Source organism: Echeneis naucrates, chromosome 17, assembly GCF_900963305.1.
Source record: "Echeneis naucrates chromosome 17, fEcheNa1.1, whole genome shotgun sequence".
Lineage (NCBI taxonomy): Eukaryota > Metazoa > Chordata > Actinopteri > Carangiformes > Echeneidae > Echeneis > Echeneis naucrates.
The window spans coordinates 19,439,596-19,457,657 of NC_042527.1; the positions used below are offsets into that span (position 1 = coordinate 19,439,596).

The following is an 18,062-nucleotide window of genomic DNA, read 5'->3' on the forward strand; positions in this document are numbered from 1 at the left end:
CGGGCGGAGCATCGGGCTGTCGAGCAGTTGAGCTGTAGTTTGGGCCGACAGCGTGATGGCCTTCCTGATTTAAAGAATCAGCAGCTGACGTTCTCCTCAGAGGGGCGAGCTCTTTAGGTTCGCTGTCAAACTGAGGCCAGATTTTCTGGCTCTCTGCTTCTTTGTCGTGGATGGAGGGGAAATAAATGACAGCAGCCATTCTGCATAATTTGTTGTTTTTATTCATATTCAAACAGAAGGGCGACCTTGACAACAATAGAACCACAGAAGGCTGTAAGTTCCGCCACATGAATATTCAGGATTGGCACATATACATGATTAACCTAAAATTAATACCAACTTTTTGGATGGTCATAATTTGCTTCAGTCAGTTTTAGATGAAATCGATGTATTTACTAATTCCAGCTTCTGACGTGAGGCTTTTCATGGTAAAACAGTTAATTGACGAATCATTAGCTACAGCCCTGAAACGTGTTGAACTTTGACCTTTTGAGCACAGACCTTCACCCCCTAGTAGTTTAGTGAGGTTTAGTTTAGCTGAGCTCATCAGAGTCTGGTTTTCACAGTGAGGATTAAACCAGCCTGCACTGAAACTGTCCCCGTTTCTCTCTCTCTCGGTTTAGAAACATCATTGCTTAGATTTTCTTTTTTAATCATACAGGAATCTCGTCAGGGTCGGTGCCTCATCCTCACTTCCTCCTGTCCAAAAGCTGAGTGTCTTTGGGAAAGACACTGAGTCGGCTCCGATGAATGGGAGTTCGGGGGCTTTGGATTTAGTTGCACCAAATAGCAGCTTGTAAAAGTATTTTTCCTGCATTTCAGCCAAATTTCTCCTCGTAGAGCCGTGAAATGTCTTTTGTGTTTGTGGTCATGTTGTAACACTGGATCACACTGTGGGGGGGTCATTGCCCCTGGGATCAATTAGCATCAACCTGAAGGATCCAGGTCCAAAGGTTTTAGAAACACTGAAGCGTTGCCTCCTCTCCTCCTCCCTCCTCTCCTTTCCTCTCCTTTCCTCCTCTCCTCCCTCCCTCTCTCCTCTCCTCCCTCTTTTCCTCTCCTCCCTCCCTCCCTCCTTTCCTCTCCTCCTCTCCTTTCCTCTCATTTCCTCCTCTCCTCCCTCCCTCCTTTCCTCTCCTCCTCTCCTCCCTCTCCTCCTCTCCTCCCTCTTTTCCTCTCCTCCCTCCTCTCCTCTCCTCCCTCCCTCCTTTCCTCTCCTCCTCTCCTCCCTCCCTCTCCTCTCCTCCCTCCTCTCCTCTCCTCTCCTCTCCTCTCCTCTCCTCTCCTCTCCTCCCTCCCTCCTCCCCTCTCCTCCCTCCCTCCCTCCCTCTCCTCTCCTCTCCTCCCTCTCCTCTCCTCCCTCCTCTCCTCTCCTCTCCTCTCCTCCCTCCCTCCTCCCCTCTCCTCCCTCCCTCCCTCCCTCTCCTCTCCTCTCCTCCCTCCCTCCCTCTCCTCTCCTCTCCTCCCTCTCCTCCCTCCTCTCCTCTCCTCCCTCCCTCCTTTCCTCTCCTCCTCTCCTCCCTCTCCTCTCCTCCCTCCTCTCCTCTCCTCCCTCCTCTCCTCTCCTCTCCTCCTCCCTCTCCTCTCCTCCTCCCTCTCCTCCTCTCCTCCCTCTCCTCCCTCCCTCCCTCCCTCTCCTCTCCTCTCCTCCCTCTCCTCTCCTCCCTCCCTCCTCCCCTCTCCTCCCTCCCTCCCTCCCTCTCCTCTCCTCTCCTCCCTCTCCTCCCTCCCTCCTCCCTCCCTCCCTCCCTCCTCTCCTCCCTCCCCCCTCCAGTCTTGGTTCTGAAGAGATCTCTCTTGGAGCTGGAGAGGAGAGGTCGGACGTCTCTCTCCTCCGGCAGCCACCGGGCTTCTCTGCAGCCTCTGTCGGCTTCATCATGGGTGTGTGGACTAAACAAAGAGTGTCCGGGATTATCGCTCAGGTCGCCCTGCTTCTGTCCAGCTTCTGCGGGACGACCGGAGAAGGTGAGCAGCTCGAGCCGTGCGCGCTTTTACTTTTCCCGGAGGAGACGCAGCGAGTCCGGGCGGCTCCGGACCCGGAGAGAGGAGCCTTGAACCGGGGGGGGTTTCTGTCGCTGTCACCCCGCCTGGATTTGTGTTATCCGGATGCAGCTTTATTTAGTTGCTCTCTCGGTCACTTTTTCTGTCCAGTTGGACATAAAGCTGCAGAGATTTCTTCTTCTGTGGGATTTAGTGCGTGTCGGTTGCGCATCGGTGCTCGGTTGTATGAGGAGAAATAAAATGAGCGCTGATGATTGTTTAATTTGCTTTTGTTTTTATCATGAGTGGATCAGGTTTGACTGAATCTCACTGGTGTTCCTGCAGTATTAACCTTAAAGCAGAAAGAGCCCTGTGCGTATTTTTGGAGCAACTTTAAGCCCTGCTCAGATGTCTGAATGTCGGCTTTGTCTCAGCTGCGCTGGGCTTAATTTTATTTTCCCTCTCCAACCTGACTGGAGGTACTTATCCACTCTGTGCATACAACAAGGTTATCTCTTTGTTTTCTGCTTAATTGGCTGCTCAGAGCAGCATAATGAGCATCCTGGGACTGAGCCAGGTGTGTGTGTGTGTGTGTGTGAGAGAGAGAGAGAGGTTGAATGTAGGTTGGAGAGGTGGGTTTAGTACTGAAAGGTTGCTGGTTTGAATCTCTGACGGTGTCTTTTGTGTTTTTTATTTCCTTGAAATGCCACCCAGCACTGTGCCAATGTGCCATGTCTGAAGCTGTGTGTCAGCTTATGAATGTGGACCCGCCCCCACTAAACACACACACACCTCCCTGTTTGAGAAAGGAGGCAAGCAACTGATGGAGGGAAAAAGGGGTGAAATGAGGAGGGAAGTGCAGATGACGTATGTGTGATCCAGACTGCAGAAAAGGTCCTCCACCACAATGCTCTTCTCGTCTCCGTTTTCATTTTCTTTGTCTGCTTCCTCACTTTCTCATCCTCACTTGCTCCTCTCTATCTGCTTCTTTTACTCATTTTTATCCTCGTCGGCCTTTCTTCTGCGTTGTTTTCAACTTACTGTTCCTCAAACCTGCAGAGCATTTATTTTATCCGTGGAGCTACTAAAGTTTCTAAAAAGTCCAGATATGTCAGGTGGCTCATTGTGACATGTTTAAAATAAAGATATTTCCATTTGGTGTCAGCTCAGGTTTGAACACTGTAGCTTGAACTTCACTCTTAATGATGCTGTATCATGGGGAGGAATGAGATGAGCTTTAAGGCTACTTTAACAGAAACCAAAGAGGAAAACAGGACGTGGAGATCTTCCACATCCATATTCTACTTTATCAGGGATTTTAGTGTACAAACAGTGATGTTTGTCATGTTTGTACGGGATTTGGATCTAATGTAACTGCGGTGTAATGTCACAACAACTGACTGAAGGGAAGAGATGGCTCTTTCTACGGTTAGGCGGTGGAGGGAATGAAAATCTTCAGCCTCACCAGAATATCTGAATCTCTTTCTCTTCCTGCTGTTTCCCCTCAGCTTCATCCCTCCTCCCTTTGTCCTCCTGACACATTTGTTGATTTGTCTTTGTTCCCTTTTGGTTATCTCTCTCTTACCCGTTTCTCTCCTGCTGGATTTGAATCTTTCAGCAGCTGCTGTGTTGCTTTTTCATCCTCCTTCTATCCACTGTCTTTCTCCACATTTCTCCATCTCTCTCTCTCTATTCTCTCCTCTGTTTCTGATCGTCTCATAGTTTCTTCATTGTAATAATCATCTTCATTCTGACACGTTGTAACATAAGTCTTTTCTATAACTTTCATCTTGCAGTTGAATTTAAACAGTAACGTCACTCAATTCATCTTTTTCCACATAGAGACACATGGGAAGCAGATCTTCTTGTGACTGTCGCAGCAGAACAGGGTTTTTGCTTTATGTCTTATTTTTCCCATGGTTAGTCTTCTTTTTTTTTGGGGGGGGGGGCAGTACTGTATATCTCTGTGCGTTTATCTGTCTCTTTGTTTTTGTCGCCCAGCCTGACGAAGCAGCACACTCATCATCCACGGCCCATAAACCTCAGCAGTGTCATAAGTTAAGTCTGCAGAAATGGAGGGATCCCTGCTGCAGGTTTCAGACAGAGCTTCATGCCTCCCTCGCCCTCGCTCTCCTGGAGACAATTCACTGTTCATTACAGAGATAGTACAAAATGACAACAAAGTAGAAGTGTGTATTTTAGCAGCCACAGATGGTGCTCCCATGACTTGTTAGCCGGAGGAGTGAAGCGCTGGGGTTTATGTGTTGAGATTCCGGGAAGTCAGAGTGTTAAACAGCCGCCTGCCGGGCTGTAAAGTTACTGTGCATTTAATCGTCTTCCAGTATTACAGTTGCCCTGCGGGATTATAACATTAAATTCATTTAGCAGCTCACAGACTGGCAGGCAAACGACTAAAATGTAAATGAAAATTTGTCCTCAACTGCCAGAAGCAATGGTTTTCTATTTCATCATCAGTGTTGCAGGTTAGTTTAAGTGTCAGTGGACAAAAAAAAACACTGATTCCTTAAAGGTTTATTTTCCAATTTCTGTCAAGTCACTCCAACACGTGACTTAAGATAAACCCTGCAATGTTTTATTAAAATAGGGTGGCTCAGCATCTGTTGTGCAGGTGAAGCAAGGTTGGCCATTAATCATAGCAGTGGTGGTTCAATCCCCAGCCACTCCTTTCCACACATCAGACTGTCCTTGACCAAGTTTCTGAACCTTAAAAAGCTTCCAAAAAACAAGCATCTGTTGAATGAAATGCTGTATAATATAAAAACAAAACCAAAGTACTTTTCCCAGCACTGTCTGCCCGGGGCCAACAGCTTCCATGGCCTCAGGCAAAGTTATTAAATTTCATCCTACAGGGTCGTGGCCATCTGAACTAAATGTAATTTCAATCTATTAAACATTTGTTGAAAGTTTCAGACTCTGATGACTGAAGGAAAAGTGAAAGAATCATCCGTTCGGTTAGTGAGTTAGTTGATAGTCTTCATCCTAAGGGCAAATTTATTATGGATCATTATTATACATAGAAAAATGAAGAATGAAAACAGAGGATGAAGCTTAATATCTGACATGTAAGATTGAAATGCTAAATAAGACAGGAGAGAATAGCAGCTTTGATGTCTGTTCAGTAAGTCACAGCAGATTTGATCTCTGTGGTGAGCTGGTTCCTGCAGCGGGCGGCAAAGTAGCTGAAAGACATCACACCACGTTTAGTTTAGTGAGCCCAGAACTTAGAGACCTGTCAGGCTCATTTACAGACAACGTTTTGGAAACATTTTTTGGGCCCAGATGATTTTAGAATTTTAGAAACTCAAGAGAAAAAAAAAAAGTAGTCAAATTTAAATATTAAAGACGTGATGTCTGGCAGCTAGTTGGAGTCATACCTGGTTTATGGTGGACATCACAGCCTCATCCGGCGTCCGAGCACCCCATGGTGTATCGTTCCTTTCAGTTTCCCTCCTGGAAACTGACGCTTTGAGCTCTGTCTCCCTGCTGAGAGATGCAGGTTGTCTTCAGCAGCTAAACAGGAAAAGCTTCAGGAACTTTGAAGTGCGTGAGAAAGCAGCAGTTGATCCGATACACACAGTCTGGACTTATAAACATTACAAAGTCATCATTGCACAAGCAGTGTTTCAGCTACGTGTCTACATGTGTCTATGCAAGCACACGCTGACTTTTGCATATCCTGCAGAAATCCCTGATAAAGTCTAGAGGTGTTTTTCTGGTCCAGCGCTGAGGCTTTCAAAATTATTGCAACATCTGTGTGTTATGAGTGCACCATGCCGAGGGTTTGGGAAATAGATTCAAAGAGAAAAAGGCAAACATAAATTGTGGTCTGATGAATGAGGTGCATATGTGGTTTTACAGAAGACCTTGGCTGTCCTAGACGTTGTTGTGTGTTCTTGTTGTGTTTTTTTTCTTTTGCAGACCTTATCTGAACAACAGTAGGAACATTTCTCTCATTACTCCTCACACAGAAACACAGTTGGTGGTCTGCAGTTACTCTGGCTGTGACCTCAGAAAGTTTGATCTCCTTATCACTTGTTTTGTTCTGATTTATTTTCCTTTTCCTCGGAGCACTGCACTACTTTGAATTTATTTCTGTATTAATTAATGGATTTAATTAGCTCTGTTTTATTGTCTGCTGGTGGTTTCCTTCAGATGCCTTCAGAAATTCTCTTGATTCTTTGATGAGTTTGCTTTTCACCCCTTTGGATAATTCAGCTGCCTCTGAAGGGATAAACTTGGTTTGTTCTAAATATGTCAGGTTTGGGGATTTTAGTTGTTTAGTTGTTGGAAAATCGTGCCTTAAGCGTTTCCTTTTGTAGTGTTCAAAGGATATTTGAGACCTGTTTCAACAAAGTAAAATGCAGCTTCTCCTTTTTTTTTTTATACAGACAGCAAAATATTGCACATTATATTTATATTGCTGCCCTTTGTGATGATCTTAATTGACGTAATTCAACCCTTTCCTGTAGAAATTGCAAGTGATTAGCAACAGCCAAAGTGTTCCCGGGGAAACGGGGTACAGAACAAATTACTTTCTCTATTAACATAATGAAAAAATCCGTAAAATCAGTAATGGGAAGATGTAGCAGCCTGCAGTGAAGAGACACATCTGACCTGCTGCTAAATACAGTAAAAGCCACAAACGATCAAACAGCACAGTCCCGATTTAAATCCCTGTTTTTCTGTTACATTTAATCCACCAGTGATGTTCAAGCAGTGAATCACTGACGTGTAATTAAGGCTAAACGTATATGCTTCAGTGACTGTGAGAGAGTTAAGAGTAAAATTGAGGGCGAATAGAGAGTGAGAGCTATGTGATCGTGATTGGGGTTCTAGATGATCTCCTATCTCAGCTGTGGGAAATTTTCTTCCGTGTGATTGTTGAACATTGGTGCTTATGTTGCAGTTGTCAAAGCATTTTCTGCAAACCCCTTATGCATGCAGCCAGGTATAAGAACAAACCACCGTCACAAAGAGGAAACCAAAACTGTAAAGTTTCTGACTGCAAAGCCAAAGAAATTAGATGAAAGGTGCTAAAATGTTCATGGAGCAGAGAGGAAACAGGATTTGGGTGATAATTCTCTATGAGCTCATCACTATAAACACCTGCTCACATTACATGTAGTTGTCAATTATTAATATGAAAGCAGTGAATTGTGCAGCTTGAAAAACTTTGATTTCCCAGTTTGTTTCTTAGTTTTTTTTGTCTTTTCATTCCTCCATGTTACACACCGAACTGTACTGTAATGTAAAGAGATCCCCCAGAAACTGAACTGAAAGTGAGGACGAATCATTACAGATTAACACGGAGCACTTTGTGATAGGTCAGCAGGTAAATAAACTCCTCAGGTGACAGACAGATTGCTCTTGGTCGGATGATTGAGGAGTGTTGTCACCAGCAGCCAAATTAAAACCGCAGAACTCATCGGCTTCATTTTAAAGCTTTTGGTCCTAGAGGAATGTCTGCCATTTAAAAGCCATAACCAAAAAAACTAAGAAATAAACCGCCGCTCCCTGAAACCAATAAGTTGTCCTTCACCCCCCCCCCCCCCCCCCCCCCCAGACCACCTTTGGTACATCATTCACTTAATAATTGCGCATGCTGACTTTTCTCTCCAACATTTCATTTGTTTCCTTTGCTGAGGGCAAAGTTGGACTGAATCTGTTATTGAGAGTGAACTGAAGGAGCAAAAAAAAAGATTCCTGAGAGGTTTGATATTTGTTTTTATTCATTCACATACAGTAATTCAGCATCTCAGCAGCAGCTAAATCAGCTGGAACGTGACAACTGAAAACTGAGCGGCTAAATATAAAATTCCCCTTAAACACCGGCACACATGCACTGATCAGCCTTTACATTATGACCGCTGAAGGGTTAAGTGAGTAATATTGATTATTTGCTTTGGACAGTCATCAACCTCCCTCCCAGATCTATTTTACTTCTTGGTTAATTGTTTAAACGGTTCACAAAGCAGCAGCTTATTCTGTATTTCTTCCAACTCTTAATTGTGTGAGTGTGACTGATTGTTGGTCTCTGTATATCTCCATGTAATGAGACATAAAAAAGTGAAGGGGTGAGAGGGCTGGGACACGGGCCAAGGAGCAACCATTTTCTGTGCAGATTTTATACGAGAAATGTTTTTATCTCAGTTCTTTTTTCTTTTTCTTTTTTTTTTCCCAACACTTGGATCTTGAACTTCTTGTTGGAACAAATTGCTTCTAATTTGATGGAGGTAGCGGTTTGACCTTGGTGGATTTAAGAGCTCCGGTGGGTGACAGAGCTGCTGTAGCTTCTGAGCGCTCTACTAGTTTTCCATCCGCAGTGCGCTGAACTAATTGTCTAAAGGGCTATATTTCATACACAGTACTTTCGTATTGATGCTAACCTGTATAGATTAGAGTAGAGACTTGGCCCTTTAATGTGGTGCAGGATTATTTTATTTCACATTTAAAGTGCACTCAGAGCACAGATTAGATTACACAGCAGTTTTGGATGGTCAAACTGAATTATGAAAGCAGACTAACGATGGGCTGATGATGGGCAGCACTCTCTCAGCACTCTCATCTTTTTCTGTACTCCTTGTCTAAAGGTCTGACACTGAAATTACTGTAGATTTCTTTGGTTTTTCTTTTGTACCTCCATCTTGGCTCTAATGGCTACTCCTGCAATCTCCACTCCTGGTGACAAAAGACTGGAATAGCTGCAGTTTAAAAAGTCCATTATTGCACTGAAAAGATTAGAGGTCCAGGATTGATTGGCTGGGTTATAGAGAGGGGTAATGGACTTTCACATCTGTGGACCTGGAGACGTCGTCATTTGACCACCAGGTTGTAAAAACATACAGCTCTCTTGCATGAGATAATAAATAAGCCAGAGAATATGAGACACATGTAGGATTGTTTGGCCTTGGAAGAGTTATGGGCTCTTCTCAGTAGCGCTCTTCTTCTCAACGTATTTGGCCGTAGTGTTCTACGTGGGCACACCATAAATAAAACGATAGTTTACAGCACAAGGAGAAAGGTGGCACATATTGTACGGTAAACCACTTCATGAACAGATTTAGCCAGTAAATGTTTCAGTAGAGAAGTTGATTAAAGTTGTTTGTCACAGCCAGAGACTGTGAATAAAAGAAGCTGTGGACTCTGGGGGGGTCTGTGAGGTGAAATCAATGCTGAAGAGCCTTAAAACCTGCATTCTGTCTAATGACCAAAGTCCAGTAAAGCCCAAAAGTTTGGACACACCTTCTCATTCAAATGAATACTTACCAAACTTTTGGCCTGTACTGGACTTCTCACTTCAATTATTAGCTCAGAAAACGCTTTCATAACAAGTTTATGGTCTCCGTTCATAGTGTCACGTCTTCAATATAACGTGATCTTAGTTTTTGAAATGAGGACAATATATGATAACGGAGTGTGTGTTGTATGACCAACAAAGTGAATCACACATTCTGGAAAACTGTTCTTCCTTCTGTGGTTACTTCTGCTTTCCGAAAATTAAAATGATGAAGGGCCAAAAAAATTCAAAATGGCAGTGACATCATGGTTAGTTCACACTTGGTTACTGATGGTTTCATTAAAAAAGAAATGTTACAAGTAATACAATATATTATATATGTGGCCATTGTCGGATATGTACATTTTCTGAGTTAGATATTTCGAGTCTTGAAAAACGACTTATTCAAAACACGTACAAGCAGTTATTCAGTTGTTGAGAAAATGGAAAAAAAGACAGACAGGAAGATGGACATGGAGATCTCTCCATTTATAACCAGAACATGCACATATTTGAAAGAGGAGTTGTGATTTAAATAGGGATCCAAAAACTGGTGAGAAAAAATCATCAAAAATTAGATACTTTTTCCTCAAAGAAGGTCTCACTTTCTCATGTCCTTTCCCTCTCAGCTGATTTAGAACCACTGGGGTGTGTGCTATAATCATACCCTAATGACAGATAATCTGAAGAACACTAAATGACTTTAATCCCAGTCTAATGACACATAATACCACTACACCCCTGCCCTGTGTGTGTGTGTGTGTGTGTGTGTGTGCGCTGATTTGCATTTTTTCCCACATCTTTGGGTGTTTAAATCAAAGTGACCCACTGGTTTCCTCTGAGTCACCATATTCCCACTCTGGATGATATAATTAAAACTTTGTTGAATGGTAAAAGCTGTCTCTGAGTCAGATTCAGTTTTACAGGGAATGAGTGGTCAAACTTTAACGAGCAGACGTGATGGACAGGTTATCGTGTTTCCTGTGAACTTGGTGACCAGTGTCTGTTGCTCTGTTATTCTGTCATTCATAAACTCTGCGTCTGAGGAGTCCTTTGACGATGACACTGCTGCAGGTTGTGGAGGGATCTAATATGAGTTACAGTGAATCATTGAGATGCTTGAGGCCGGATGGAAAAATCAGCAGTGCGATTACTCACCTCATGGAAGGCTAGTGATTCCTTCAGACAATGCTGGTTATTTAAGCTGCAGAAGCTCTGGGGGAATATTATAGGTGCTTGATTAAATATCAGAGCTCCTGAAGAATCCCTCGTCTCTTCCAGATTTTTCTGGAACTGGTACACTGAAGAAGGTGCAAAATTCAGCAGCCTGTTTCAGGTTTGGCAAAGCACTGCCTCATGGGAAGGTATTGCCTTTTAGTGACTTGGTTGTGTGCCCTAGTGACAGCGCCAAGTGGTGAAAATCTCTGCAAGCCTCCTGCTCCTGTTTGATTCATGAGAGGGCAGCATCAGAGTGAACCAGGATGAGGAAAAAGGGAAGCAGCTGAGGATAAATCCGCCTACATATTTCTTCTTTAGTGTCATTTATGGAAATGTGTGCAGGCAAAGCGGAGCCACGGACGAGCTCTGATGAAGTCAAGGTTACAGAGCCAACATGGAGCCACCAGCCATGAATCTGGAGTTATTAACCCAGGAACAGGTAGTTTAGTGAGGAGCTGACAGAGGACTGCAGACCTGCTGGACCGGATTAGTTCAAGGCCGACCCCAAAAGGAGTCCAGCTCCCCCAAAAAATGGAGCCATTCATCATGTGATCTGTCGTCATCGAAGAAGATGTCACTTCAAATATCGGCTCTCATCTGCAGGAAGTCCTGACGCTCTGCCATTTTGAGACACTGGACTTAAACAATAACGGGTTCTTACTCTTACAGCTCTACTCACAGCAGCCAATACAGCAGCTCTGACTGCAATAATTTCATATTATACAGCAGACATTAAATTTACAAGCTGTAACCTCATGAGTTACCAAGGCCACCATGCTCTTTTATTCTCTATTACAGATGAAATTTGATTTGTACCAGGTTTTTTTCATCTATGGGCAGTTCATACCAAACTTTCAACGACGTAGCTTGTCTCAAATGTTTCACTGTCTCCCCACGAACATTTCATGGAAAACTGATTGTGGGTTGTATTTTTTGCATGCAATGCTGAAAGATCAGATCTCACAGCCGAAGGTAAAAGGGATTAAAAATCTAAGTGGAGCATGGTCGTGTCCAGTTCTCCTTCTCCGCTGTTTGTAGCAAAGAAAAACTGGATCTTTCCTTCAGGAAACAGACGATTGTGAAATAGCAATTCCCACTTTTTACTGGTTCATCATAGATATTTGAATAATGGTCTACTATCAAATCTCTCTCCCAACCTGAATGGCAACAGCAATTTAGAATCTATGAAAAAATTCCTGCATAAGTTGACCTTGTCAGAGTAGAGTGTGGTATTCCACGGTACGCCTCATCATCTGCTCTGTGCTGTGCTCCATGCCCCCCACATTGATGCCAATCTTCCAGAATAAACCGGTGCGTCTCTATTACTTCTTACAGTGCAGTCCAGACTCTAACGTGTCCTCTTTACAAGCTGAGATAGATGATGTTCACAGTTTAATGTTCTCCCTGCAGTTGTATTTTATTTTTTTTTTTAACCTGGCGGCTGCAGCGCTGCAGCGACTGCTGATGAGAAGAAGCAGCCGGTCAATTTGTGTCGAGGAGGGGGGAGGACAGAGTGCAGCTGAAGATGGAGAGGAAAGACTGAATGTCAAGAGCGAAGTCGGAGTACTTTGAGGGGGAAACTGGGGAGGAAGAGGAGCAGAATGAAGGTGGATGGTGGAAGGGACAGACAGAAATAAGAGGAATATAAAGTATGAGGGGATAAAACCTAAAAACTTTAGGGGTCAGAAGTCTGGTACTTGTATTCTCTCTGTTTCTCATGACTGCAGTGACATTTAACTTCCTTTCCCATTTTATCCCTCACTGACTTTCTGTAAGTGTGCACAGACCACCATCTGCTCTGCTGCCTGAGGCGGTGGAGGAGGATGACAGCGAGGTTTGAAGGAAAGTGAGCAGCGGAGACTGAGACAGAAATTAAGGGGAGTGTGTTGGAGAGGAGGGAGACAAAGCGAAGGAAAAGTAAAAGGCTTGCGACAAGAAGGAGATGAGGATTAGGGTGAGAGGAGGAATAAGCAAGAGAGGAGAAGGAGGATGAAAAGAAAGTGTGTCAATCTAACAGTTTCCCTTACTGTGACATTTTCAACTGCCTGTACCATTTCACCCCTGCAGGCTTTTAAGGAAGTGTGAGTGTGTTCATGTTCGGTCCTGCTCTGCGGAGCCCCCAGAGTCCTGCGGTTCTGCACTGGTACGTTTTCATGTCCGCCCAAAAAAGTGTAGTTTATAGAACAGCAAAGTTCTTCATGGCCAAATGTATTCAGTACCATTTCAGTGGCATGTTTGGTGACTGAAGGTTCGAACAAAGACTTCCGTTTATACAACTGCACATTCATGTGTTTCTTACTGATTGCTTTTGCTTTTCCTCATCAGCTGAATAATGAATTTGTATATAGAGTACTTTTCTTAGCAAAGCTTCAAAGTGCTTTGCAAGAGAAGGTAAAGCCAGATAAGAGTGAAGTTACATGAGAGTAGTAAAACAAAAACGGCAAAAAAAAAAAAAATCAATCAACAATCAATCCAAATGGAAAAAGAACTGACTGAGGCAATAAATATATAAGATAATAGTTAGACATGACCTAAGGCTAAAACCTAGAAATGCATTTTAAGAGGAGATTTAAAGGAGGATAAAGAGCCACAGGGTTGAGACAGAGTATCAGGGCCATTTCAAAGTTAAAGGGAGGCCGGCACCAGATGATGTTTGGACCTGAAGAGTCTGCAATGAGATGAGCAGGCTGATACCAGAATAAAGTGGCTGATTTCACCATGCCCCCCCCACGCTCCATTTCTACCAAAATACTGTTACTAAATTAATAACACATGATATGATTCCCTTATCACCTCGTTATTTCTGCGCTTCAGTGTGAACCGTTACTCAGCTCACAGCTGCACTGATGCTTTTGCTTTCTGTAGCTGGTTCTTACAAAGCGGCTCGCAACCGCCGGAGGTTTTCAGGTCATGTCCAGTCACATCGCAGCAGTGTGACAAATTATAACCCCGGCAATCAAGAGGCAAAAAAAAATTACATTGCTTTGAAGAGCGATATCACCACAGAGATGAAAACACTTCAAGCTCCAGCCAAAGATTAAATTTAAAGCAGGCAGGGAACAAATGTGTGTAATACTGGTCCGGAACAATGCAACCTCCAATCCTCTGCTCCCAAACCACCACAATCACTGCAACCAGCATCTTTCTGAGGGGGGTCTGATGTGAAGATAGTTTCTCACTTTTATGTGTTATCTGGTGTAAGAAGGTTGCGATCTTTTCTTTTTTTATTCCTGTGAGCTGAAAGGACTCCTAAGCTTCGCTATTCAAGATTTTCAAATTGGAAAAAGTTCTTCAACTAAAGTTTCTAGTCCACCAGATTGCATCTGGTCAGAGGAAGATGTGACCAACAAGCTGTAACAGGAGATATTCACCATACCGGAGCAGTACACTAATTGGTGCATGTCCTAGTTTTTCACCCCAGCTTTCATCTGGACGCTCATCTGGACAACTCCAGCCACAGGAAAGATGAGCTACGAATGTGTGTGTGATAGCACACAAGAAGAAGAACGTCAAATTTGGAGCAAAGAGAAGTTTGTTTTTGTTTTTTTTTTTTTTTTTTGAAAGAGCACTCATGTTCTAATGTCCCCTGAGGGAGGACGGCTGGAGTAAACCTAAGTAGGCTCCTGGCGTGGTTTAGAGAAGGTGTGAAGAGGCTACGCACACACAAAGAGTGTGTTGGTCACACTATACAATTTCTCTCTTTGGAGCTGATACAAATTGTGTGTGTTGCAGAGCCAGTGCAGACAGGTTTTCTGGTCTCCGTAGACCAGCTGTGACAGCGAAGGTGTAAAGCGCCTGTCCGGTCGTCTTACGTCGGGGGTGTGATCGTATAATCTTGGCTGTTCCAGAAGCTTCTACACTTTACAGGACATGTTTCCCCACTCTATCAGTATTTCTCACATGGAGCTCTTGTTATTGTCCTGCTGACTCTCTGATGGACCAAAAAGGGGACAGCTGTTAAGTTTATAGATTAGTAAGCAAGGCGCCTGAAAATGCTTTTAATAGACCAATTAACACAGCTAAACAGCTTCCCCTTGTGAAAATATGCATGCCGGTGTCTTACTGTTAAAGTGGTAGTTTAATTTATTTGACATGACACAAGAGGTACTTACCCAGAGTCAGTATGATTGCAGTTTGGAAAAGCAGGCGGACAATTCTGACTCAGATGCTGATCAAAGTCGTGATGTGGACAAAGAGAGCAGAAAAGAAACAGATATAACCATATAGATGAAGTCTGAGAAAGTTCAGTCTGCAGCAACTGGACTTGGGTGAAGACATTTCTTCTCTCATCTAAGAGGCTTCTTCAGTTCCAACCAAGTACAGCTGCCCTGCATTCAACTGTTTCAGAAAATGAACACATCATTTTTGCCACAGGTTTAATTTCTCTTCAGAAAGCAGGTGGTGACCAGAACTGCTGTCTTACTCTACATGCATATAACTGCATATTACGACTTTGGTTTAAATTCCTCAAATTCCAGCAAACTGAACCAGAAATAGTCTGTTGGAGATAAAACAGAAGAGTTAAAGTGTGACACATCTGATATGGATTGTGTATAGAACTGTGATTACCTGAATCCCAGAAATGATCTGGTCTAAGATCTGGTGGAATATTACTCGTGTTTCACTGGGCTCAAAATTCATTTGAGCAGCAGGTTGGCCGTAGTCCCTGTAAAAAGACTGAAGGTACACTATGTTGTTTTAGCTCTTCTCATTTACATAAAAACAGTTTGCACTGGTGCAATGCAGAGTTTGTAGTTTTATGAATCCCTCATGTCCAATTCACTCTTCCATTTTTTAAATAAATTAGATTTGCCAAGGTGCTTGGATGACAAGAATATCCTTGTGCTTCACATTTTCTTATTGGAAGAGAAAAATGATATTTTGTGTATTCTTTTTCCCCATGGAGACCTTTTGTCTGTTTTTATTTATTAGGAGACATTTGCAGGCAAATACATTCAAATCATTTACTTAATGCAGCTGCTGGATTAGTAGATATTTTATTATTTGTATCTCCTCCTGAAGCCATTAGTACGACTGATGTAGCCTGCAGCATTCCCTCCAAATCTGCATAATTCTGGTAATGAAATTCACAGCGAATGTAATTTTGGGGGGCTTCAGCGGCGTTTGAGCTCAGTCTTGTTTCTAACCTCTCTGTGTTTATGTGAGTTAAACCTGTCAGTTTAAAGATGAAGAGATTTTTAAACGCTGCTGTGATCTCTTCATTTGGTTGATGTCTGTCTCCCACTCAGCCACCCACATCGCCGCTCAGTGTGATGAGCCTCGGTGAGAAGGACGATTGTTCTGCAGACCACTGTGTGAATCAGCATACACTTTTGTATGGATGTGTGTGTGGGCAGTAGTCATATATGTGTAGCTCGTCCTGTAGCATGTTGTTTCTTTTTTCTGCTGCGATAATGCCAAAGAGCAGAAGGAATGAAAATTTATGGTGAGTGTGTGAGACAGTGAGATGAAAAACTGGATATGAGTAAGATGCAGAGCTTCTGTGTTGTGTCTGAGCGGAGGTCTGTCATGGAGGAGGAGATACGCTGGCAGCTCTTCAAATCATTGTGAAAACACATTACAGTCGATGCTTCCTCTACTCCAGATACTCCAGTGAAGATGCAGAAGTATGTGAAAAAGCAACTGGGCCAAAATGCTCTCCGTGGCTCCCTCTAAAAAAAAAAAACAACAACTCTCAGGTCGTACTGAAGTCAGTGTTAAAGTTCGCTCCAACTCAACTTCCCCATAAAACCTTTTATGGCAGAATTCTGAGTTTACAAACTGAGTCATCTTTGCACTCAATGAAAGGTTGGCTGCCGGTCAGGAATGAGCGAGCTTAAGTCATATTTTTCTGCTTATTAACTGTAATCTTCCTCGTCCACTCTGGGCTCTCTCCATCCATGAAAGCTGCCACAGTTCAAAGCCCATGACAAAACCCAGCTGCATTTTCTCTACTCTACAAACTTTTTTTTTTTTTTTTTTGTACCACATAGAGCTGTAACCTGTACTTCATCTCAGTGGTTCACATTAAGCACAACTATCAGATTGCATGAAGTACAACCATAGAAGATGAAGATGAGGCGATTATCAATATCACGAACAAAAGCTTCACATCTGCACACAACTTCCTGTTAGAAGCATCGACACTTTTAAAGTATGTTTAAGTGCGAGAGTTGATGATGAATTATTGTTATTTTGCGTATTTTTGATGGCTTTTCAATCAATCATATCTCGTACCATTGTTATAAAACCAACTATGCTCCTGATTAAAACTAAACACAGATATTTCACAGTGTTCTAGTTTAATGCTTTCTTCCTTTGTTTATGAGCAAAGAGGAGCAGACTGGAACTCTTGGTGGGTCAAACTGGAGGTAGAACTAGTACAGATTAGTGAAATGAACATTGATGTTTTCTTCTTGAGGATGATTCTAAGTGCTCTGGAGCAAAAGGAGACTCATTATCCTGCCGGCTGCGATGTGCTCTGAATGGATAAATCGGCTGGGTGGGCTCACACTGAGCAGCACTGAACCCGGGCTCTGAAGTGCAGGACCTCCTGTCCGCCGCTGTTTGTTGAGGTGATGGATGGAGCTCATCAGTATTCAGGGTCTTCACCGCAGACACTTTGTTTTTCAGCGTAACAGTAGAGAAGCGGACAATGCAGGTGGACGAGCTGCGGCCTCCCTCTCTGTCTCTGATATCAGTCTGCCATGTCAGCCATGATTAAATGTACTTAACAGTGCGTATTTTTTTCCTGCCGTCACATTTGTCACTCTGTGGATGGGTTGGCCAGAGGCAGGTGAATCGGTGACCATGAGGTTATTTGCTTGTAATGAAAAAATATTTGTCACTCATACGGCACTGCAGCATCTTTGTTTCATGGTTTGTGCAGCTTTTCCTTGTTTTATTGTCGCACCTGAAGTTGAAAACGTCTGATTTGTGGGTCAGTGGTAGTAGAAAGTCACTCCTAAGATTGGAAAATGTCCTGCTCCTGTCTCGAAGTGTTGTTGGTCATTAAGGAATTTGGTTTATTCTCCTGGTAAAAAGGTAAAAACCAAGAGAAAAGTGTTTTACAGTGAATTTAGCTCCGATCAGACGTTGAGGCCGACAGAAAGAGGCAGGAGGTGCGGGGCTTTATTATTCAGGAAAGCTCTCTCAGCCGGGGTCAGCGTTGAGGTCCAGTGGCTGCAGAGTCCAACAGGTATTCAACATTTAGCTCCATTTTCCTCCGAGCTGTCTGTGTTTGTGCTCCGCTGGTCACACAGACGGCGACGTCCACTCTTAAATGCCAACTCTCAGCTGAGGGAAAGCAGCCCGACGTTTTTAATCTGCGGCTCCTTTCTCTCTCTCTCTCTGATTGGAGTGTTACCTCGGCGAGGTTGCGCCGCTCTCACCACACATTATCTCCTCAGGGATTAAAGCACTCAACGCTGGAGAGCCGTACCTCTTATTTCACCTCTTCAGACGGCTGTAATTCACCTGCTTTTCACGCTGAGGATGAGGACTCCCCCACCACCCACAGTAACAAGTGTCGGTCAGGCCGAAGCCAGCGGGGATAAAGATTAACAGA

At 43.5% G+C, this 18,062-nt stretch overlaps 1 protein-coding gene across 1 annotated transcript in view; it reads left to right on the forward strand.

The window, feature by feature from the left end:
• The first annotated feature begins 1,820 nt into the window (after positions 1 to 1,820).
• LOC115057176 (contactin-associated protein-like 4) overlaps positions 1,821 to 18,062 on the forward strand; it is a 78,568-nt gene continuing 62,326 nt past the window's right edge. Inside the window, exon 1 of the mRNA XM_029524076.1 lies at positions 1,821 to 1,965. Within this exon, the coding sequence (XP_029379936.1) occupies positions 1,878 to 1,965 (88 nt within the window). The 5' untranslated portion in view covers positions 1,821 to 1,877. The remainder of the gene's footprint in view (positions 1,966 to 18,062) is intronic.